We start from the raw sequence: 24495 nt of genomic DNA, 5'->3' as shown, positions 1-24495 counted from the left end.
CAGCCTCCACTTCCTGAACTCTCCTTCCAGGCTTCCTCTTCCACATAGCAGCCATTCTGGTGTTGGATTGCCCTGTGGGTTTGGAAAATGTTTGACCCAAATCCTGTAGCTTCCACCTGTTGGTTCTAGACTTGTCCCGATGAAGTTCGATGAACACTTTGTATTAGCTTTTCCCTGTGGCTGCCCTCCACATACTTGTAGCCAGGTCTTCCCCATGCCCAGTTATACTGCAGATCCTTAACCTGAGCTTCGTTTGAAATGATTTCAACTTGTATCATCATCCTGGAGTCTTTCTCCTTGATCCATTCTAGTTTGTCACCATCGTTCTTAAAACATAATGCCCAGAAGAGACCACAGTTCTCAAGGTCTGCCAAATACAGCAAGGATGACATTTCTGTTCATGTGACTGATATTGAGTTGACTTCCTGAGGAACCACTTCACACCATTGATGTGTATTGAATTTAAGGTCATTTGAAACTCCCAGATCTTTTCATTTCAGTATCTGCTTCCAAGCTCAGGCTCATATATCAGAGATTGACTTCCACTGCCATTGAGAAAAAGCCTGGATTTCTTTCCTCAGGATCTAACTGGACTCTGCACTGAGCAAATAAATTACATATTCATATTCCCTAGGTTGTTTATGGAAACAAATATGGGATATATTTTAATTGACGTGATTTAAATTTGTGTGTGTGTGTGTGTGTGTGTGAGGAAGATTGTCAGTGAGCTACCATCTATGCCAATCTTCCTCTTATTTTATGTGGGATGCTGCCACAGCATGGCTTGACGAGCGGTACTAGGTCCATGCCTGGGATCTGAACCTGCAAACCCTGGGCCGTCAAAGCAGAGCACATAAACGTAACCACTATGTCACCAGGCTGGCCCCTGATGTGACGTAAATTTTATATTGAAAATTGGCAAACCCCTTTAATGCAAGCTGACCTGCAAGAGGATCTTGGTAGAGACCATTTTTGTATCCCCAGAAATTGAGTCAGGACAAAGGGTGAAGACAATAAAAATTATTATAAGGAGGTTTGAACTACGACTCTGCAATTATATTATTAAGAGAGTATATTTGTTACTTTTTGCTTAAGCCAAAATTTGATAGCTTAAAACAATCTTTTATTTAGCTCATGATTCTCTGGGTTGGCTGGGCAGTTCCTCCAGGCTGAGCTGGCTCTGCTTATCTCTGTTGGCCTCATCATTGATGTTGTGGTGGCTCAGCTGGCAGTGGTTGGCGGACTGTTGACCTGAGTGCCTCCACATGGCTTCTCATCCTCCAGCAGGCTGGCTTGGGCTCACTTGTATGGTGGTCTCAGAGTTCCAAGTGCAACAAGAGAGCAAGCTTTAATGAGGAAGACTTTCAAGCCTCAGCTTGTGTCATGCTTGTTAATATCCTGTTGATCAAAACAAGTCAAATGGCCAACCCAGATTCAAGATCATGGAGAAATAAACTTTGCCTTTTGTGGAAAGATCTGCAGCATCAGATTTCAAGCCTGTGAGTACAGAGAAGGGAAGAATTTGGTCATTTTGACAGTCTACCACTGGGAGGTTGTAGAATCTCTTTCAATGGAGATTTTAAGAAAAAAAAAATTATACTATTATTTTTCTGACTATTTTCAATGTTAATTTGCTTAAGGGTAAAACAAATGAGAAGATTTTTGTTTCCAACAGTTACCAGTATAGGGATTAGTTACCCTAAATAGCCTTCTCATTTGAAAAATATAAAATCTCTATGAATTTCTTTTACAACTCTTTTAACATGCATTACTGTACTGACATGAAAGGAAGGAATCTGCAGAGGTGAAAAATAAAAGCAGAAATCCTGGTGTGACTGCCAATGCCATATTTAATCCTGATAGTTTATGCTAAACCTTAAAGACCTTGAGCTTTTACTTTGGTGGCTGTATGGATCATGGAGAACAGGAGGCAAAGCCTAGAGCCTGGTCAAAGTAGGAATCTAGTAGGAGACCTCTGAATAAAGCTGAGATGTCCACCTACAAAAATCTTACTCTCATTGTGTAGATGGATAGATGGCTCTGGAGAAGGAGACAGCACTGACTCTTGCCTCTACCAACTTTGGCACTGGGTAGAAGAGAATAAAACTTGTACCGATATGTCTATCCATAATCCACCCTTTCCGTGGATTCACATTCTGTATGTTTGGTGTAAATTTTTAAAAAGTGAAATAGAGAATTTAAAAGAAAGTGGTCCCACACTTGGCAGATAGCAGAAGTGAATGATAATCCTCTTTGGAGGAACTCAGCTTTACTGCAGACCTCAAAGAATTCTCACAGATAACATTACTGGCAAAAGTAGTGACTCACAGTCAAAACACACAAATCGTAATGGAAGGAGAGCCCGCAGAAACAATGAAGAAGAGAATCAGAACCTCAAAGCCTTCATCTATTGCAACTTTCTGACATTATGTCATAACTATGTTTAATACATTTAAACAAGTAAGAGAAGCCAGGGGGAAAAAATGAGCAAGAAACAACAAATTATAAGGAATAGGACAGAAGATTTGAAAAAGAAAGAAATAAAACTTCTAGAAATAAAAATACCTAATTTTTGAAATTAAAAACTCAGTATATGGATTAAGTAGCAGATAGATGTTGCTGAAAAGAGAATTAATAAACTGTAAGATTTAGCCAAGAAAGAGGTATATAGATTTAGCCCAGAAATATGAGAAGGTGGTAAAAATAAAAGAGAAACTGATACATGGAGAATATAGTGAGAAAATTTGACATATATCCAATCTAAGGTTTGACCTAGCTCTATAGATATATAAGAGAGAACATGAGTAAGAGGACAATATTTGAAGAGATAACAGCTGTGAATTTTCTAAAACTGTTGAAAAACACGAATCCTTGGATCCAAGAAACCTAATAAATCCCAGCAGAAAAATATAAAAGAAATCCACCTCCACATATCAGAGTGAATCTGCAGATCACCAAAGACAAAAAGACAATCTTAAAAGTAGCCAGAGAGAAGACAGATCATTTGCATATGAGTGGTAAACAGACTGGCAGCTGGTGTTTCAGTAGCAACAGGGCAACCAGAAAGCAGTGGAATGATACTTTTAATGTACTGAAAGACATAACCTAAAGTTAGGATTATGTATTCTGCAAACCACCTTTTAAGAACAAAGGCAAACCCACAGCTCACATCGTACTTAATGATGAAAGACTCCTGCTTCCTGTAACATCAAGAATAAGGAAAGAGTGTCTGCTCTTAACATTTCTGTTCAACGTTGTCTTGCAGGCTCATACTGGGTCAGTTAGGCAAGAAAATGAAATAAAAAGCATCTAGATTGAAAAAGAAGAAGTGAGACTATCTCTGTTTGCACATGACATGATCTTGTATATAGCAAATCCTGAAGAAGGCACTAAAAAACTATTAGAATTAACACTGATAAATAAGTTTATCAGTGTTTTAGAGTGCAAAATCTATACACCAAAATCAATCGTATTTCTATACACTTGCAATGAACAATCGGAAAATAAAATTGAGAAAACAGTTCCATTTACAATGGCATCAAAAATAAAATACATAGGAATACATTTAACAAACGTGTAAAATCTATACTCTGAAAACTACAAAATATTAAAGAAGATCTAAATAAATGGAAAGACATCCCTTATTCATGGGTCAGAAGTCTTAATATTGTTAAGATGGCAATATTCTTCAGACTGATCTACAGATTTAGTGCTGTCTCAGTCAGGCTGCTGTAACACAATACTGTAGATTGAATGGCTTAAACAACAGAAATTTATTTTCTCACAATTCAGAGGCTAGAAGTCCAAGATCAAGGTGTGAGCATGGTCACGTTCCTGTGAAAGCTCCCTTTCTGGCTTGCAGACAGCCACTTTCTCATGTGTCCTCACATGTTAGAGAGAGAAACAGCGAGCTCGATGGCGTCTCTTCTAGTAAGAGCACTAAGCCCATGATGAGCTTAGTGGGCCCACATAGGGCCCCATATCCAAATACAATCACATGAGGGGTTAAGGCTTCAACATATGAATTTGGGGGAGGACACAATTCAGTTCATAGCAAATGTATGAGAATCCTGGCTGGCTTCTTTGCAGAAATTGACAAGCTGATTCTGAAATTCATATGGAATAACAAGGGGTATAGAATAGCAAAGCAACTCTGAAAAGAAGAGCGAAGTTGGAGGACTTACTACAAGCTCCACTAAACAAGACCGTGTGGGACTAGCCCAAGGATAGACAGATCAACAGAATAGAATCGAGAGTGCGAAAATCAACCCTTCCATTTATGGTCAGTGGATTTTCAACAAGGCGACCAAGACAATTCAATAGGGAAAGAGTAGTCTTCAACAAATGGTGCTGGGAAAATTGAACATACGTACGCAAAGAAATGAGGTTGGTCTCCTTGCTCACACCATACACAAAAATTAACTCAAAATAAGTCAAAAACCTAAATGTAAGAGCTAAAACTATAAAACTCTTAGCAGAAAATAGAGGAGTAAATCTTTGTGACCTTGAGTTAGGCAAAGCTTTCTTGGATATAACACCAAAAGCATAAACAACAAAGGAAAAATAGATAAATTGGACATCGTCAGCTTTTGTGCTACAAAATATGCCATGAAGAATGTGAAAAGTCAACCCACGAAAGGGGAGATAAAATTTGCAAATCATATATCTGATAAAGGACTTGTATCTAGACTATGTAAAGAATTCTTGCAACTTAATAAAAAGGCAAATAACCCAATTTCAAAATGCACAAATAAATCTAAACAGACATTTCTCCCAAGAAGTTATACAAATGTCCAATAAACACATGAAAAAATTCTCAACATCATTATCCATCAAAGAAATGCAAATGAAACCACAATGAGATGCACTTCACACCACCAGGATGGCTATGATGAGAAAGACAGATAATACAGGTGTTGGTGGGAATGCAGAAAAATTAGAACTCTCGTACATTGTTGCTGACAGGAATGTAAAATGGTATAGCTGCTTTGGGTCACCATATGACCCAACAGGTCCAAATTTCACTCCTAGATGTATGCGCAAGAGAAATGAAAACATACCTCCACAGAAAAACTTGTACACAAATGTTCATGGCAGTATTATTCATAAGAGTAAAGAAGTGGAAATATTTCAAATATCCATCAGCCCATGAATGGATAAATAAAATGTGGTATATCCATAGAGTGAAATATTATTTATCAATAGAAAGGAATGAAATATCGATACATGCTCCACGTGGATGAACTTTGAAAACACAAATGGCCCGTAAATGTATAATAAGATTCTCAATTTTATTAATAATCAGGGAAATTGAATTTAAAATCACAATAAGATATCACTACACATCCACTATGTTGACTAAATGCAAGAAGTTAGGTATTCCCACATACTGGTGAGGATGTGGATCTGTGGGAACTGCTGGTGGGAAGGGAAATAGTGAGGCATCACCTCACACATACAAGAATTTTCAAAGCAGCATTTCCATAAAAGAGAAAGAATGCAAGCAGCTCAAATGTCCTTCTACCGTGGAATAGATTGATTGTGATGTTGTCAGACGATGGAATACAGGACAGCAGTGAAAATGAATGAAGTGCAGGGACATGCGTGGACGTGGAAGGATCTCAGAAACATCATACTGAAAGAATGAGGCACAGAAGAATAAATGCAATATGATTCCATTAATATAAAGTTCAAAAACAGGCAAAACTAAACAATATATTGTTTGTAGATACTTCATAGGTGGTTAGACTGTAAAGGAAAACAAGGGAGTGATAAACACACAAGTTGGGATGATGTGGGATGTAGGGGAGAGAGAACAGGATTCTAAGGTGCTGATAATGATCCGTTTCATTAACTCGGTAGGGGGTACCTGGGTGTGTATTTTATTATTATTCTTTAAGCTGTATGTACAGTCATGCGCCACATAACAACATTTCAGTCAGTGATGGACTGCATTTACGATGGTGGGCCCTTAAGACTAGTACCATGCAGCCTAGGCATGCAGTAGGCTAGACCATCTCGGTTTGTGTGAGTATACTCTGATGTTCGCTCAAGAACAAAATCGCCTAAGGACGCATTTCTCAGAATGTATCCCCATCAGTAAGCAAGGCATGACTCTGTATATTTTATACATTTTCTGTATGCATAATGTATTTCACAATTTAAGTATTTGAAATAGTGAACTAGATCACCCTCAGGGGCCTTTCTAACTCTTTGATTTTGAAATTTCCTAAAACTCAATCTCATTTGAAAAGTTGAAAATCAGCAGAATTTTATTATATATATATATATATATATCCTGGACTCTCAGATCTGGATGTGTCCTCTGTTACCCTCATTTTAAAGATGAGGCAACTAAGCTCCAGAGATGTGAGGCAACTTTTCCAAAGTCACATAGTACCTGAGTACTAGAATAGAAACACGGACAAAGGTCCAGTGACCCGCGAAACAGTACATTTTCCACTGAAACGTGCTAGGGCTGTGTGCAGGGCCTCCTCCTAGGCATTATATGCCTTTTTTGAAGAAGAAGAAGAGTGGCCCTGAGCTAACATCTGTTGCCAATCTTCCTCTTTTTGTGTGAGGAAGATTATTGCTGGGCTAACATCTGTGGCCATCTTCCTCTATTTGGTATGTGGGACACCACCTCAGCATGGCTTACTGAGTGGTGTGTCGGTCGGCGCCTGGGATCCGAACCCACAAAGCCCAGGCCACCAAAGCAGAGCACACGAACTTAACCGCTACAGCACCAAGCTGGCCCAGCTTTTCTTCAATTAACAGACTTTATTTTTTTGATTCACAGAATAACAGCTATCCCGGGTGTATTAATTCCACATCAGTTCTGTACTGCAGACACTCTCCATGGCCTTTCCAGTTACTTGAATGTTGGGCTCTGCTCAGCCTCAGATACGTCTGTCATGCTGCTCCAGCTTGCCTTCCATCCCCTTGTTCTCCACTGGATTTCCAGAAGCCCCTAAGATTCTTATCACCCTTTACATCCTTTCTACCAAAAACTTCCTCCTTCAGCTCCTTGGGGGAAAGGGAGGAACTGACTGTTCCAAGTTTTCTTCTGGCCTCCTGGTTTTCTCCACTGGGAGAGGTGGCTCTGGGGGTGGAGTTGGCCCTAGAAACAAAGGAGAGAAAAGAAGGGAAAAAACAGGAGCTGCTTCCAATGAGGTCGTAGGCCATGACCTAACTAATTCCACAGCCATGAAGTCAATTGATCTGCCACCTGCACGCCCAGAACAGCATGTCCTCTGAACTTTCCTGCCCTCCAGACCAGGCATTGTTTGATGTGGTGAATTTTCAGGAAGCCTGGTGGAAGATGAACCCTTCCCCACCAACCACCACCACCACCACCACCACCACCACCACCACCACCTCCTCCACTGACACCCTGCCCCTCTGCAGGGGTGGTCTGCAGGCCCTCCAGCTCTCCCTCATACTGAGTTTTAAATGTTTAGGCACGTGGTAAGCCTGGAAGGCAGCTCTCCTCCTAGACTCACAGGATGTCAGTGTCGGAAGAAAAGCTCAGGTCATTTCTTGTCCAGCTTCTTCATTTTGTGTGTAAGGGAACAGAGGTCCTAGACAAGAAAGGGCCAAGTTCATTGTCACCCAGAGAGTTTGTGGCAGTTGACGAGACCAGAGCCAAGGTGATCTGACTCCAAGAACACCCACTGTGCTGCACCATTCTGCTCTTAATGCTATGACATCTGGGGCTGCCCTCCTCCTCAGTCATCTGGACCCTTTAAGCCTGCCTCTGGCCTGCGAGGTGAAGAAACACTTGCAAAATATTTCTGACCTTCGCCTGCAAGTCCCTCCTATTTCTAACCTGGCAGCTTTTGCAGAACAACTTTCCCTGTTAAAGATAAGGTAGTATTTACTGGGGTGATGTCACCCAGTCTAGGCCAGGTCCTCATACTTACAGGCTTGGAAACTCCATTTCATTGGTTTCCCTGCCACTGATCAAGCCTGAGAGAGCTGACTAGTGCTAACAGAGTCCTCAGGAAACGGATGTATAAAGTCAGGATGCCTGCTTGTTAATGTAAACAAGAGCTGAAACTCTCCATTGTACTGGATCATGTTGCCCTGACCAGCCGCTTCGCTCCCAAAGGCAATCTATGTAGAAAATCAAACTATCGGACAGTCATTTGGTGAACGCAGACTCAGGACAAGGGGAGGTAGTCATAGGGTCTGAATGGGCTCTCTGGTGGCCTTCCTTTGATCGCTGACCAGCGTTTCCTGGCTGGCCCATCCTGGCTTGAGCTGGACCAATACACTCAGCAGTTCTGGTGTCCCTGAGAGCCATTTGATCCTCTTGGAAGAAACTTTGCCTCTTTGCTCTGCCTGTCGTGTGTTGATTTCGTAACTTAACTCGCAGAGGGAAATCTCACTTGCCACATTTCTAAGCCCTTTGAGGGAGGGGAGTCCCACATGATTCAGTTGTTCAGACACCTATAATTATACCCACCTGCTCTTCTATTATCTGTCCTACACATCTTCATATTGTCCACAAGGATATCCCAAAAGACTGTATGAAATACCTTATAAAATCTTATTGCCCCTCTATTCAAAAGCTATCAGGACAGTTGATCATTTTTGTAGCTGAGTGATGGGGCGTCATTAGAATCTCTTTACCTTTGTAAATGTCTGAGATTTTCAAAATAATTTTTCTTTAAGTTTTTAAAAACTAGGGGAAAATCCATCCATGGCTTCTCAGTATCACACAAAACCTAAATTTTTTAAGGTAGACTCAGGCCCTCCTCCAACTATCCTGTCAATATTTTCCTGTATTACCATCTTCCACTCCTTAAAAACACCACACCTACCCTGGCCCCACCTCCACACTTGCAACTTCCTGCCTTTAGATTTTAGCTCATTCTGTTCCTTCAAAGTTCGCCTCAAGTGCCACCTCCTCCAAGAAGCCTCCCATGATTGCTCCCCCACTGATCATGCTCCCTTTTCCTCCCCACTCACAGCGCTTATTGCCTGCACCAGCCCATGGCCTGTCACCCCTGATGTATGTTCTCTACAGTCTTCTCTCTGCATATATCATTCGCTCTTCACAGTTCAGGCATTGTGTTTTATCATTCTTGGCTGGGAACAGACCCACTCATTGTGGCTATGGTGAGGACAGATTATAAACTTCACATATCGTCCATCCTATCACCATCCTAAATTGTCTTCACCTAGCACAGAGTCGCACGTAGAAAGTGCCCAGGAAATTTTTAACTGAATGATTCTTCTATCAAATTCCCGATACCACCAGCTATGTAGCATTGCGTGAGCCATATGGCCTTAAACTTCTCATCTGGGTGTTGAGAGGATTGTAGGTCAGTGATCTCAGTCAGTCAGTGTGCATCAGAGGCAGCTAGGGAGTGTGTCAAAATGCAGACACCCGGCCTCAACCCCAGGGAGTCTGATGCAGGCCCAGGCATGGGCATCTTAAGAAGCCCGCCAGGTGATTCTGACGTGAGTGGTCTTCTGGCTGTACTTTAAGGAACACTGGCCACAAAGGCCCATGAGGTCCCACGTGTCACCATCCTCTGGCCACTCATGACGACAGGCACCAGCTGTGTCCCCAATGAGAACCTCATGCTTGCAGACCCTCCTGGCCTCAACCTGCCCTTTCTCCCTCCTTGTTTCCCCCAGTGTGTGGCTGTGGCCTGGCCCAGTCAGGCTTCTTCTTCAAGAACCAGGAGTACATTTGCACCCAGGACTACCAGCAACTCTACGGCACGCGCTGCGACAGCTGCCGGGACTTCATCACGGGCGAGGTCATCTCCGCCCTGGGCCGCACCTACCACCCCAAGTGTTTCGTGTGCAGCCTGTGCAGGTGAGCGGGAGGCCAGCGGAGGCCGGGGCCCTCTGCCTGAGCCCCAGGGAGGGAAGAAATGGCCTTTCCCAGGCAGTCTGGGGTTTTCAGGGCTTTATGGTGGACACTTGGGTTTCTAGAAACTCAGGGGTGGGAAGATCTCACAGGCCACTGGTTCTCAAGCCTTGTAGCAACTGAATCCATTTGTCAGATGTGATCTAATGTAAAACACTAGTGTGTCCTGCGATGAAGGCAGAGTGAGGATCTGAGCCCCCACAATCAGCCTCCCATTTCCCGTCAAAAGCCCCAAAGGAACTAGTGAGGCCCCTGGCCTCTCATAACTCAGTTTGGAAACCACTGATCTGGCCCAGGCTCCCACACCGTCAGCCAGATGGTACCACACATGGTACAGGGGCATCTGTTTATAGCCTTCCTCCATGACTCTGGCAAGTGACCTCACTTCTCTAAGCCTCAGCTTCTTCATCAGTAAGATGGGCATCAAAACCATTCCAACCTTGTTGGGTTTTCATGAATGTGAATGAGATACTGTGTGCAAAGAAAGACCTTAGCTCCATGACTGGTGCATAATTGTGTCTGCTTTTATTCTCCCTTTCATTATCATAATGATAATCACCCAGCCTCTCAGGATGTCTGATAGGTGATGGAAACCTCACCCGTTCCCTCTTCCCAACCCCCAGCATCCCAATCACTTAACTCAGCAAGTGCACTTTACAGTCCCACTGTATGCCAAGCACCACATTAAGGAGATGAGAAAAATAAAGAAAACCTCAACCCTGCCCACAAATACGCTATAATTTAATGGACTGTTCTAATTAAGTCATAAGTAAAGCATGATTAGAGTATATATGCATTTTTTTAATTGGGAAAAGAATTATAGATGAATTGTTCTACCTGTAAAATAACCTGTTAGTTACTAGTAAGAGTAACTAACCAATTAGAGTTTCTGATTAAGACTAATGACACAGTGTGTAAGAAAATATAATCTCCCAATGGAATTCATTCATTCATCCATCTCTTAAGACCCAGGCCCTGGGTCCTTGAATCACAGGCCCGCAGGAGGTTGACACAGTAGGGTCTGTATGGTATAAAGTGAAGTTTTTGTCAAATCTTGTAGAGATGAGCTTCCTCCCCAAGGTCATGCCAAGTCCTTTTACCATGAGTCCATTCCTGGGCTGTGATGAGAACACGGGTCCCCTGACTCTCGCCACAGCTCTCCCTCTGCTGTCCCACGTTGCTAATAAAAGGGCAGTGGAGCTCCTGGAAGGCTGTGTCAAAGCTTCTGCCCAGAGTCCCTGTAGCAGGTGTCCCACATAGCATGCGCAAGAGCGGTCCAACGATGAGATTGACAGTGCCGGGGATTCTGTACATGGTTTATATTTAGTTGGGAGGCAGGATATGTAGGAGCTTGAGACCTTGAGCCATGGAGCTCAAACTGCACAAATGCAGAGGAGGAGAGGGAGAGGTTATTTGTGGACCTCTGGATAGTGAAAGGAAGAAATTTTGGTAAGTTTGGGAGTTGAATGAGTTCTTCTTCAAGGAGAAGGAGCAACTCTAGGAGGAGTTGTTAACCTCTTTGTTCTGCAGATGAGAAATGGAAGTTTAATTCAGTGTCATGGTTTACCCAGTGTTGAAATCATGTTAATGGCCCCCGGGGTCCTCCAGTTCCAATCCTGTCCTTAACTGAGTGGTAAACTCAGCCCAGCCCTGTGGACAGCGCTTGAATTTACCTGGGGCTCTAGAAGACAAGCTGTGTGTGTTACCAGAGAGCTTTGAGCACATGTTGTCATGTCACCAGTAGACACAGAATCCCTCCAGAGAGGAGTGTTAAATTTCTCCCTCGTCCCCCTTGCAGGAAGCCTTTCCCCATTGGAGACAAGGTGACCTTCAGCGGGAAGGAATGCGTGTGTCAGACGTGCTCCCAGTCCATGACCAGCAGTAAACCCATCAAGATCCGTGGACCAAGCCGTGAGTCCTCCCCACTGGGCACCTCCCTGTCTGCAGGCGCTGTCACCCCAGGTTCCCCTGTCCCGCCTCCATTAACCGCTCCAGCAGACCTGGAGGGAAGTGGGGGAGGTTCTCATCCTGGAGGATTCCTGAAGCATGACCCAGTTGGCACACAGCCCAGACTCACGAGCTTCCCTAAGCACAAAAGCAGGGAAAACAGGCTGCCCAACTATAAACAGTGATGACCTGTGCCACATATTGACCACTTGGGTGGGGCCCTTCTGGGATGATCTGGGTTCCAGATCTGACCTTCCCTCTGGATCCACGTTCCCAAGGGCACCCCAACAGAGCCAGTCAGGTGTTTTGCCACCAGTGGTTCTCGATGTTTATAAACTCCACTAAAAATGAATATGCTGATGTGTCTTAATAAAGAGCAAATGTGGGAGCAAACCACAAGGGCTGTGCCAGTGTCTCTTAGAATGTGTTCCAGGGAGCTCTGCATCAGCTTCACGCAGAACTGGTAAAAATACAGATTTCTAGACCCACTTTGGACTTCTAGGAATGGAATCTAGAAATCTACACTCTTAATAAGCTTCCTGAGTGATTCATTCGCTGTTCCTAAGATTGAAAACCACCATCTAGGGACGAGGGGAACATCTGCCATGCCATAGTAAATGTTGTGTTTTCTCACCAAACCATAGATTTGGGAGAAATCTGAGGATCAAGAGTGTATCTTGGAATAGTCATTCTAATTTGAGTGTCCGTTCCACTCAAGTGTGTCTAGCAGTAAGATGTCTAAATCACTGTTCCCAGACATCTTGTCAGGCTGCTGCCTGCATATGCCCACACACACATGGACCCAGCCCCCTGGGTCTTGGTAAACCATGCTAAGTTCCAGTGTTCTTTCATGTTACATGACACTCTTGCTGGCCTCTTCAGCAGAATCAATGAAAACCCATTAGCCTTCTGTGCTGCGTCACTGTGCGGGTGTGGGGGCTGCTGGCCACAGCACCAGCAGAGTCAGCATGCTGGGGCAGCCTTCGACCAAGGAGGGTGAGCAGGGAACACCCTGAGTCAGCAGGGCTTGGCTCCCAGGGGCTCCATTAGAGACCACCCCGCGTGGTCAGCTGGACAGAAAGACAGGGGGAAGGCACCCTTCCTCATCCTTCCTTCCTTTCAGTTGAATCGGATCTGCTTGTGGAATGTGCAGAGCCCTTGCTTCGGCATCCTTGGTGATGCTCAAGAACAGTTTGCTGCTCTGAGCCCGTTTCCATCTTGAGTTGGCTGACTGCACACACTGCTATCCTTCATAACTCCTTGAAAGCATCATCCAGAATGACAGCAAGGCTGGGATGATAGGATGCAGGACCATGGCCCTGTGGCTGATGCTGCTGAGCTACCCAGAGACCAGTGGGACCAGTTGTGAGGCTGGAAAGACAGGCAAGCTGGGAATCAGGAGCCCGCCAATCTTCTGCATGATGCAAAGCAGTCACGTAGCCTCCCTGAGGCTCAGTTTACCTAGCTTTGTGGAAAGCAAATGTATTAGTATACAGGGAATCGAACTAACATCTGTCGTAATGTGTAATATGCTCTCTAAAGATACAGTGAGGGATGTGTTTGGCTTGGGGTTTAATCTAGAAAGCACACCAAGGGAGGACTTGGAATGATTCCTGGATCTGTTGTTATTTCTCTGAGCCTGTGTTGCATGCTACTGCATGCATCAGGGATCTCGGACAGGTAGGAGAGTTCTTCAGCTGGGTGTGGGAGTCTCGCATGTGAGCACGTCCTCGAGGAGAGGCTGTTCAATGTCTCCACCATAATTCTGCAGAAGAGGAGGTAGAGGAAGGTGAGGAAGAATGAGTAAAAATGAGCAAGTGAGCACAGGGGCAGTGCCCGGGGGAGTACCAAGGATTGTTGTTCATCTTGTTACTCATGAAGTAAAGACATCAATCTGCGGATCTGTGATACATATATTTCATAGAAATGTTTTCTCCCCAAACATGGTAACTGTCGGTGCCGCAAAGGCAAGGTAGCTTCCTGCCTAGACAGAATGTTGGAAGGTCTGCTGACTTCCCCAAGGACAGAGGGAACCCAAACCAGATCTGAGAGAGTGCGAAGATGAAGAACATATCACTGAAAAGGAAAAAGAAGGAGGAAAAATTTGGTGTATTTTTGAGCTACAGGATTGTGAAGTTTTATCCCTGTAGAGTGAATAAAGACATTCTTGAAAAGCAGGAGCAGTATCTACTCAAAAGAGATCAAAAAGAATACTTAGGAACTGTCAAGAGAGAAGAATCGTGTTGCTTGCCATAGGAAGAAGGAATGTTTCCTCACAGAGCTCACTGAGAAGAATCAGCAGCACTAGCAACACCAGCATCACCATCATCACCACCATCCCTAACATCACCACCACTGCCATCACCAACACCACTGTCACCACCACCATCACCACCATCACCAACATCACCACCACTACCATCACCAACACCACCGTCACCACCATCATCACCACCATCACTAGCATCACCACCACTACCATCACCAACACTACCATCACCAACACCACCGTCACCACCACCATCACCACCATCACTAACATCACTACCACTGCCATCACCAACACCACCATCACCACCATCACCACCATCACTACTATCACAAACATCACCACCACCACCACCATCACCACCTCTATCATCACCACAACCACCACCATCACTATTGCACCACCATCACCAACACCACCACGTCACCACTGTTAACACTGATTGACTCTTACTATTGCCAGGCACTGCACAGACGTCGCTAGAAGAGTCAGCAGCAGTAGCAGCACCACCAGCACCACCAATACCACCACTATCACCACTGTTAACATTGGCCCTTACTACTGTCAGGCACTACACTGTTTTTTATACATAATATCTCATTTAATCATTACAACTCTATGAGAGGGATAAGAGTAATTGTTTTATAGATGAGAAACTAAGACTCAAAGAGCATAAATGACTTCCCCAAGGTCATACAGATAATAAATAATAGCAATGGGATGTGAGCCCAGGCAGTCTGCTTTGGAGCCTATTCCCTTAATGCCCTATGCCAGAGACGTGACATGCTAATCAGGAAGGGTCGTGTCTTCCTGGATTAGTTGCCTAAAGCAAAGTGGGGAGCTTGCTGTAACTCACAAAACCCACTCCTTTTTGCTAATCTAAGTGGAAGGAATGACGCAGTCAAGAAAACTAAAAATTGCTGTCTGGGGTCTTTAAAGACCTCAGGACACTGAGAGATTTGGGAGGAACAGGTGGTGGCGTCATACTTTCTGCCAGCTGAATGTTGTAATTTTGGAATAGAGGAACATATGAGGAATGGAGTGGACAGCTGGCTCTGCAGAAGCCAACCTGGGATAGAATGTGGTTTTCCTGACCCAGCTTATTACACCAGACCCATGGGCTCCAGGATGGAGTGCCGGAGTCCACCAATGGCCAGGAGTGAAAGTTGGAGGAAGAAGGAGAAACAGGTCCTGATGAATACTGAAGCCAGTACAGTTGAGGACCAGCAGTGTAACACGAAAAGAAAAACCACAGGGAGAGGGAATCCCAGAATTCCCAGGACGAATCAGCAGGCCTTCCCTACATCAGGAATATTGCTTCTGGCTTCAAGTCAGAGATTGGATAATGCACAGAATATAGGTTAAAAACATGAGAATGCGAAATAATAAAGACAGCAACCACTTACTGGGCACATACATGCTAAACACTGTGCTAAGCCCACGCAGGCCTGACTTCAGCTCCTCTTCACACCAGTGTTCTAAGGAAGATATCTAGATGAGGAAGCTGGGCCTTAGCATTCATGTGACTAGTACGCTGGGGAGCTGGAATTCTCCTCTTAGCCAGCCTCCCACCAGCTCACTCTAACCTTTCAGCCCAACCTCTAACCACTACACTGTGCTGGCTCCTAAATTTTAACTCAAGGAGCTAAATTCCTCTCAGATGTGTCACTGTAACTTAGAGAGACGGGACTCATTGCTAGAATGTGGCCACGAAAGGATATAGCTATTCAAATAAGTTTTGTTGAAATAGGGAATTGTTCTGTTGGCCAATGACATGTCTATCTCCATGGAATCCATGAGTGAATTTAACCAGTGGATGACCATACCAAGCAAGGCAAAGTGAAATGTGAGGAAGGAAGGAGAAGAGAGAAACTATAGTTGCCTTTAAATATTTGAAGGAACTGTCACGTGGGGAAAGAGGTAGATTATTCTTGGTTGAATAAAATAGGAGTGACAAGGAGTCGGGTCTTGGCTCCATATGAAGACGGCAGTCATGACAATCTCACCAATCCAAAGGAAAGTGGACTTCCTCAAGAGCGGGGAGCTGCCCACCCTGGAGGCGACTGAGCAAAGGTGGTGCCACCTGTCAAGAATGCTGTAGACTCCTGCGTTGCATGGGATGTTTGACCAAATGTTCTGTGAACTCTGAGCCCCTCTGGGTTTAACACCGTCAGGCGGGCTCACAGAGACACCAGTTCAGTATTTGTGGCCTAGAAAGCTAGACCAGATGCCTGGGCCCTTGGGTTCTTCTATACTGAGCATGGGAAAATCGCTTAAGATGCCTGTCTATAAAAGAGGAGGGGGTGCCTGACCTCTCTGAATGATTATGTTCTGAAACCTGTGATTATTATCATGGGGGGCAGGGGAGGAGGGAGACTTATCCCAGGAGAAAAGAAAGAAAAAGAAGTAAATCCCAAAACCAATCTCCCAGCCCCCGTTTGACGGCCTGGGGCTTGAAGCATTTTGCAGTCGGAGACCTTACTGCCCCAAGCCCGAGCTAAGGGATGTTAGAGAGGCGCTAAGCGGCCAAGAGCTGGGTATTGTGGGAGCTGCCTCGTACCAACACTTCATCAGGGCCCAGACCCTCCACACAGCCTGCTGGGCACACCCCCTTCCTGGACACCCGGACACATCATCTTCTCTCCCAGAACTGGCTCCCAGCTGGCTGTGAGGGCTTCCAGCCAGCCTCTCCCAACTTGAAATGCAGTTTCTTTTCTCCCCACTGCTCTAGAGTGAGAGTTTGTCTTGCAACGCCAACAGGGAGGTTTGTCCTCTGGTCACCTTTGCCCCACGGCCCTTTCCTCCTCAAGAGTGGGTCATCCGGTCGGCTAGGCCCAAATTCCCAGCGTCTTCCAAGTACCTTGGACATGGGCTGCATTTCCTTCCCCTCCCCAGACATTGATTGAGCAACAGCAGATGCTGGGCCCCCCACATTCTTTTGGTCCCAGTGCCCATTCCAGGGTGATGGAGATGGAGAGTGAGGCCACGTTTCTGCTTTGGAACAGTCTTGTCAGACTCTTTAATCCTTGCTACTTGGGGAGGCAAAGGTTGGCATATAAGCACGTTGGGGAGGGGTGAGATGGTAAATCCTATCCTTTGCCTGGGTACTATAAGGTCTGCTCGTTCATACTTGTTCAGCAAATATGCTTTGAGTTCCTACTATGTGCCAAGCATGGTGCTGGGCAAAAGAATAGATTTAAGCACAAAACACACAAAACAAAGACACTTGCTCTTGCCGTTGAGCATATAGCCTAAGGCTGAGAAAAATAGATAGTGAGTCTGTCCCTTGGAGCAGTGCTTCTCAAACTTTGCTGCCCAGGGACTCTTGCTAAAATTCAGGAGGTCGGGATGGGGCCTGCAGTGCTGCATGTCTGCAAGCTCCCTGTGACGCTGGTGCTGCAGGTCCCCAGGTCATGAGCTGAGTTAGCAACTTGAGGACAGCCAGAAACCGTGCAGGGCCCCCTCTGGATGAACAGTGGTCGGGATGACAAGCAGAGAACTGTCTGGAGGAACACTGGGAGTTCTTTCTTTCTCCCTCACACCAAGACCCCTTGTCTAGAAGCCAGGGCTCCGCTGGCCTTTTCTATCCCCTGGCAGAGCCTCTGGACAGGTGCCACTGCCAGGGTGGGAACCGCTGTGGGAAAACTGCTGTTCACAGAGGATTTCCTTGACTTGGGTGTGAGATGATGGCAGTGGTCAAAGGAGCCCAGGATGTTTTACTCACCAGCATCCTCTTGTCTTTGCAGACTGTGCTGGGTGCAAGGAGGAGATCAAACACGGCCAGTCGCTCCTGGCACTGGACAAGCAGTGGCACGTCAGCTGCTTCAAATGCCAGACCTGCAGCGTCATCCTCACCGGGGAGTACATCAGCAAGTGGGTCTCCCCCTTTCCCTGCCTCAGCTTCCTGGGCTTCTGCATTCCAGCAGGCATTCCCCCTTTAGCCCTTGCCTGAACCTCCAGCAGTATCCCCCTTCATTTCCATCCACCTACCACACTTCAGCCACAAGCAGCATCTCACCAGCTCCCCGGGTTCTCCCATGGTGTTTCCTCTGCCTGAGATTTTCTCCGTTCCTCACGTGCTTACTCCTTCCCTTCCTTCCGGTCTCAGGTCCCACACCCTCTCCTCCAGGGTGGCCCCATACCATCTCTTCCCAGCTCCAGTCCCCAGTACTGGCCCTCATGAGGCCCTTGTTCTCCCCTGTTCATTTCCTTCATACTGGCTATCACCATTTGCAATTGTATATCTATCCATGTTAACTTTTTAATAATGATAATAATACCAGCTGCCATTACTTGAGTTTCTGTTATGTACAAGGAACATATTAACTGCTGTGTGTAGATTATCATGTTAAATTCCCATCAGGTATTTATCCCCATTTAAAACTTGTGGAAACCGAGGGGGTAGGTACCCTGCTCTAGTGAGAGTATTTAATGTCTGTGCTCGCCAGGGCAGGGACTTTGTTTTATTCACTGCTGCCTTTAGCGCAATGCCTGACCCATAGTCAATAATATAGTCATTGAATGACTTTAACTGAGATGAGAGGAGATGATAAACACCAAAGGAGAGAGGGCCCAGCCCCAGCGACCTACACACTGCAGCACTAGACAAGCCCCCCTTGCTGGTAGGCCTCGTGACCTCATTTATAGACTCAAGTACCTAAAAGAAATTATGACCACAGACCCTCACGACTTTGACACTTTATGACCCCAGACACTTCCTAGGTACCACTCTCTGGCCCGGTGCTAGGACATAGTGAGCGTGTCAAGTTGCAGCACACGTGGTTTCTGCCGTCAAGAAAGTTATAGTCTCATAAGAGAGATAAGCTATATCCATAAAGAATTATGACACCAGGGATATGTGATAGGGAGCTCAAGATGTTTTATTCTTTAAGACTCTTTTGGTCATAAGTGACAGAAAACCCAACTCAAACTCACTTAAAAGCAAAAATGGGAGCTTATTGACTCATAGAAATGGGAAGGCCAGAGGCATACTGGCTTCTGGCATGGCTGAATCCAGGGGCTTAAAGATGTCATCAGCACTTTAGAAGTCTCTCTCTCTCTTTCTGTCTCTCTCTGCTTCTCTCTCTCTCAGCTCTGCCTTCCTCTGTTTTGGATTCATTCTCAAGCAGGCCCACCCCAAGGGGTAGCAAAATGACCACCAGCAACTCCAGACTTGCATTCTATCAGCTTAGCAAGCCCAGCAGACTTTCCCAAGAATTCCAGCAAAAGTCCCACAGCCACCCCTGACTTGGCCACCGTTGGTGACCCATTTTTAACCAATCACTGGCCAGGAGAATCTGAACCTTAGAGCCAGAGGGCATCCCTCTGTGATCCACAGTAACTGTGAGTGGGAAGGGCTGGCTCCCGAAGGAAAACCTCGGCGAGGGTTTCTTCTGCCAGCGGAAAGGGAGATGGAAGCTGGCCAGACAGCACTGGTCTGTGTCAGAGGTCTGAGTGAAGGGCTGTGAATATTCAGAGAAAGGAAGAATCACTTTCTAACTAGCAGGAAGTGGAATCTGGAATCTGTGAGAGCTTCATGGAAGATAGTGGCGTTTGAGCTGGACCTTGAAAAGGGGGCCAAGTCTTGAAAATGCAAAGGAGAGCTTCTAGGCAGAATGCTCAGCCTGGGCACGGGCAGGGAGGTGCTGGACGCATCCACCCTGTTTGCTGGAGCTCAGGCGGGTGCACGGGTGAAGCAGGGTCCGAGGCTGCAGAGGTGAGCTGAGGTCACATCATCGAGAGCTTTGAATGCCATATTAGTAGGAGTTTGGCATTCCCCTGTGTGCCTGCCAAGTAGGGAGTGCCCTTAGTGAGTGGCCGGCCAGGAGTCCTTGAGTCTGCGAGCCTAAATCAGAATTCTCTGGGAAGTAAGGGTTTGCTGAGAGATCCTCTCAAGGAGGCCCAGCCCAGATTGCCCACCACACCTTGGGCCTCTGTAGCCTGGCTCTGGGCTCTTCATCTGTCTGCTGGCAGAGTGGCAGTAAGGCACTGGCTTGGCATCAACACCCGGGTTAGAAGCCCAGCCTACAAGACTTTGGCAAGAGACTCAATTTCTCTGAGTCTGTTTCCTCATTTATAAAAACGTGGATCAGACAAAGACCTACCTCATAGGGTTGTGCAAAGGCTCAGAGATCTGTGCTTTGTACCTAATAAGTGTGCAGTAAATATTGATTTTTACCATCTGCTGCTTTTTAGAATCATGTGTATTTCAAATTCTCCAAGGCCTCAGCAGCCCATGGGCCCAAATGAAGTGGTGTTGGCATTTATACCCAAATTCTGCTGGCTTATTGCATCCACCTCCTGACAAATGACTTTATCCCCCTGCAGACTCAGCCCCCACACCCACAGAGTGTGGAAGCATTGGGAGGGGTCGGGGAGCCTTGTCTCATGGGCTCACCAACAAGTCCTTGCCTTGTGGGCACAGTCTCACCTCTGGGCCTTTGCCAGGCATCGGTCGTTACTGCCGCTTCTCCTTCAGGAAGTCACTGCCCACCCTGCTGCCCGGGCTGGGCTCCCAGAAATCCCAACATGGCAACAACTTGGAAATGGAAAAACGACATGCTTGTCCTGTAGGCTCTCTAGGTCTGAGCCAAGTTCTTTTACACGCAAAAGTAGGGGAAACGTCCCTCTCTCATCACTGCACTTTGTGTCATCAGCACTTTGGAAAATGTCATCAGATCTAGTCCTTAGAGCTAGGCAGGGCCCAGAAGCTGGGCTGAACTCTCTGATGCCCCCAACTATCTCCACGTTGGCCCTAGAAAGCTGAGCCCCAAACGTCCTCCTTGAAGACCCCTCTCAGCATCATGGGGATTCCTCTGGCTGCCATTTGCTGAGTGCTCACAAGGCCAGGTGCTGTGCCGAGCCCTGGACACCCTGGAGCCATGTCCTTTCATCCTCGTGACAACATAAGTGAGAAACCAGACCTCCTGTGTTTGAATCCAGTTCTAGGTCATTCAAGTTGGGTTTTCTCATCCTCACAATGGGGAGACTGATAGTTGCAACCTCATAGGGCTGTCCTAAGGGTTAAATGAAATAATCTCTGTAAAACCATCAGAGGGCCCGGCGCACACCAAGCAATACATGTCAGTGGCTGGTAGTAGTAGGGAGTAGTATAAGAATAATTAATGATCTTAGTGCTACCTGATAAGTTATAAGCATGGGGCAAAATGTACCCTGGAGCACGTAGAAGGTGGTCACAGGAGGTTCCTGTTACGTGCTGATCTAGTAGCACAATCAGATGATTCTTTCAGTACAGGTGAAATTCTTTATTAGCGGAGGAACCCTTCAGGATATGCACAAATTGATCACATTGATTACGTCCTGGTTTTCCTGGAAGGGAAACTGGAAGGGGCTGGAAGGAGGGTGATGATTTTTCCCTTTGTGCTTTTGTAATATGACATATGCAAATATTGCCTATTCTAAATAAAATAAAACAAATTTTTTAAATGATTTTTTTAAAGAACGTTTTGAGATACAGAGAAGAGAGTGGGTCTGGAGAATTTGTGGGGAGGGGGAAGACGGAGAGTGGGAAAGGGACGCCCACAGCCAGCAGCAGACCAGTGGGTTCTAGGCATACTCCGGGAGTTTGTCAAGATGCAGATTCCTGGACCCCCCTCCCAAGAAGTCTCTGATTTCATTGGTCTGAGGGGTGTCTCAGGAGTTTGCATTTTTAACAAGCTCTCCCAGTGCTTCTCATCTTGGCCCAGTCCCTGTTGGCTGCAGATCCTGGAACCTCCATGTGACACCCCCACGAACCCCCCCAACTTCCTCTTCCTGTGTGGATTTCCTCTTGCAGGGATGGCGTTCCGTACTGCGAGTCTGACTACCACTCCCAGTTTGGCATTAAATGCGAGACTTGTGACCGATACATCAGCGGCAGGGTCTTGGAGGTGAGTGGGTTCAAGTAACCATGAAGGTATTTGAACAGGATAGCCTGTGACTCCAAAAAGTCGTCACTGAGAAAGGAGCAAGTCACCCCAGATCCCTTCTTCCATAGCCTCCACCTCCCCCTGCTTCCTGTACCCCAGCTTAGCTACATGACCTTGAGAAGATAACCTTGCCTCTCTGGGCACCCCCAAAATGAGAACCTGGACAAAATTATTCCTGATTCAGAAAATGCTGGGCTGAGAATAGGAGTTGCTTCTCTGGATTCAGACCCTGATAGATTACTGAGGAGTGACAATTAGGATTTTCTTCCTAACCCTGCTAGGGGATGGAAGACTTTTTTTTTGTTTTTTCGGCATTTGGTAATGTGCTGATTTAAGAACCAGCTTGTCTAGCAGCTTGCTCCCTAAGCCCTCCTTTGGCTGGTCCATCGCCATGGCAACAGCTCTCCAACGCCTCCAATGCACAGCTTGCTCTGCCAGTGACAGACAACCTGCAGCTCCCTTGCTGAGCCCCTGCCTGAGCCCCCTGTCCACTGATCTTCCTGGCCTTCCTTCCCACACCCTCTGGGTCCAGGAGGCTGTCTTCCTAGGCTTTGGGACCACCCACCTTGAGGAATTAGAAACAAGAAAGAGTTTGGTGCAAGTGAAAAACAATAGCCTAAGAGTAGAAACAATTAGTTTCTAATATTGCCTCGACTGCTAACACATGCTCAGATTTTCGTGAATATCTTTGACTCTCTAGGCCTCAGTTTTCCCATCTGACAATGGCTGAAGGACAGCAGACTGGGTCAGCTCTTGCAAGCAGAATCATTAATTCTGGCAAATTGGCCAGTTGGTTGCGCTTACCTGGCATCAGCACTATGTCGAGAAGGATTCTGCAGCCATATCTGGGCTCAGCAGGAGAGCGTGTAGCAACCAGGAAAGAACTCTCTGAAGAGATGCATTGAAGCTGAGCCCTGAGAATGAGAAGGAAGCTGTCGTGTGAAGAGCTGGAGGGAAAATGAGCTTGACCCATTCAGGGAAAAGAGAAGAAGGCCTGTGTGGCTGAATTATATAAATCAGGGCTAGGGGGCAGTGGAGTACATCATATAAGGCATACCATATAGGGTTTTGTAGACCCATTTAAGAGTTTGGATTTTATAGTAAATGCAATGGAAAGCCATTGGAGAGTTTTAAACCAAGTTGCAACGTGATAAGATTATGTTTTTAACAGATAGGGAGTCAGAGAGAATAAGATAAACAAATGCACAGAGTTGATAAACTATTAAGCATTTCCAGGAGCCCAACGTGGAAGATAAGGCATGAAACAGGAGCGCCGGCAGGGTGTTGGGCCCAGGTTTCCGAGGGCTTGATACCGGGGGAAGGAGTTTGTATGCAATTCACTGAGCAATGGGGGTTGAGGAAAGATCAGCCAGAAGTGACGTGCTTAGAGCTGCACCTTTGGGAGAATTACGTGATGTACACAGGCTAAATGTGGAGGAAAGAAACTAGAAGTGGGAGACCAGCAAGGAGGCCATGACGCCAGAAGGAGTCAAGAGGTACAGTAGCAGTGGAAAGGACAACCACCCTGTCTCAAGGGTTATGGCAGTAGAATTCCAATGCTTTGCCACTGTGCGACAACTTGTAGACGTGAGGACTGAAGGAGAAGAGGCCAAAAGTTGTACCAAAGAGTCAGGCCTGGGTAAGAGGTAGTCTGTTGTCACTATCTGCAGAACTGGGGGTGGCAGAGAAAGAAGCTGATCTGGGCAGAAACACAGCGAGTTCCGTTTGGGATGGGTTGTGATTGAAATTCTGGGAAAGTTTCAAGAAGGCAGTCAGAAATGTGGAGCAGGGCTCGGGAAAAAAGCTCAGGCCTGGAGGGACCAATCTCAGAAATGCTGGGATTGGAAAAATAGTCAGCACCATGGGAGTCATCAGGATTTCCAAGAGAGAGAGGAAGCGGGCTGAAGGGAGCCTTGGAGAGTGGCTGCTTGCAGGTGGCAGAAGGAGGCTGAGGAGTTATCAGAAGAAGGGCAGTCAGGGAGGTGGGGGAGAAAGAGGGAGGGGCAGTAAGAGAACAGAGCTTCAGAAAAGATGGCGAGGTCAGTCAGAGTGTTGGTCAGGTTCGCCAGAGCAGGTAAGGACTATGTGGATGGAGAAAAAGCTCTGGGGTGTGGGGAAGGGTCACCTTCAGGAGTACAGTCTCTGGGGTCTGCAGGATTGTGGGGGAGAGGCATCTGCACTGTAGTGAGGTAAAGGGTGGGTGGGATGAGAGATCATAAAAGCAGACTCTTCTTTCAGGAAGGAAAAACTCAATGGCACACAGGACTGTAGACGGGAATTCGTCTCAGCTGCTCTGACATTCTGTCGGCAGTGGGTGTCTTTTCCCGCGTGTTCCTGCCGTTTAGCATTGTGGGAGCCTCCTCTTCTGAGGCAGCTGTTGTGACTGGGTTTCAATTGATTCCCTTTGCGTGAGGCTCCATTAGCATCTCGAACGTATTGATTTTTTTTCTTAGAGCTGGCAGAGA

At 46.2% G+C, this 24495-nt stretch overlaps 1 protein-coding gene across 4 annotated transcripts in view; it reads left to right on the top strand.

Annotated features, from left to right (window-relative positions):
• Nucleotides 1-24495, top strand: part of ABLIM3 (actin binding LIM protein family member 3) — a 108970-nt gene that overhangs the window by 39186 nt on the left and 45289 nt on the right. For all 4 annotated transcript variants that reach the window (XM_046666318.1, XM_046666317.1, XM_046666314.1 and 1 more), the window contains exons 3-6: nucleotides 9649-9832; nucleotides 11685-11797; nucleotides 17849-17975; nucleotides 21898-21991. In XM_046666318.1, coding sequence (XP_046522274.1) covers nucleotides 9649-9832; nucleotides 11685-11797; nucleotides 17849-17975; nucleotides 21898-21991 — 518 coding nt within the window. The remainder of the gene's footprint in view (nucleotides 1-9648; nucleotides 9833-11684; nucleotides 11798-17848; nucleotides 17976-21897; nucleotides 21992-24495) is intronic.

The sequence above is a fragment of the Equus quagga genome, chromosome 7, assembly GCF_021613505.1.
Source record: "Equus quagga isolate Etosha38 chromosome 7, UCLA_HA_Equagga_1.0, whole genome shotgun sequence".
Lineage (NCBI taxonomy): Eukaryota > Metazoa > Chordata > Mammalia > Perissodactyla > Equidae > Equus > Equus quagga.
The sequence above is the reverse complement of the archived record's forward strand: the minus strand, read 5'-3'. Positions and strand labels throughout refer to the sequence as shown.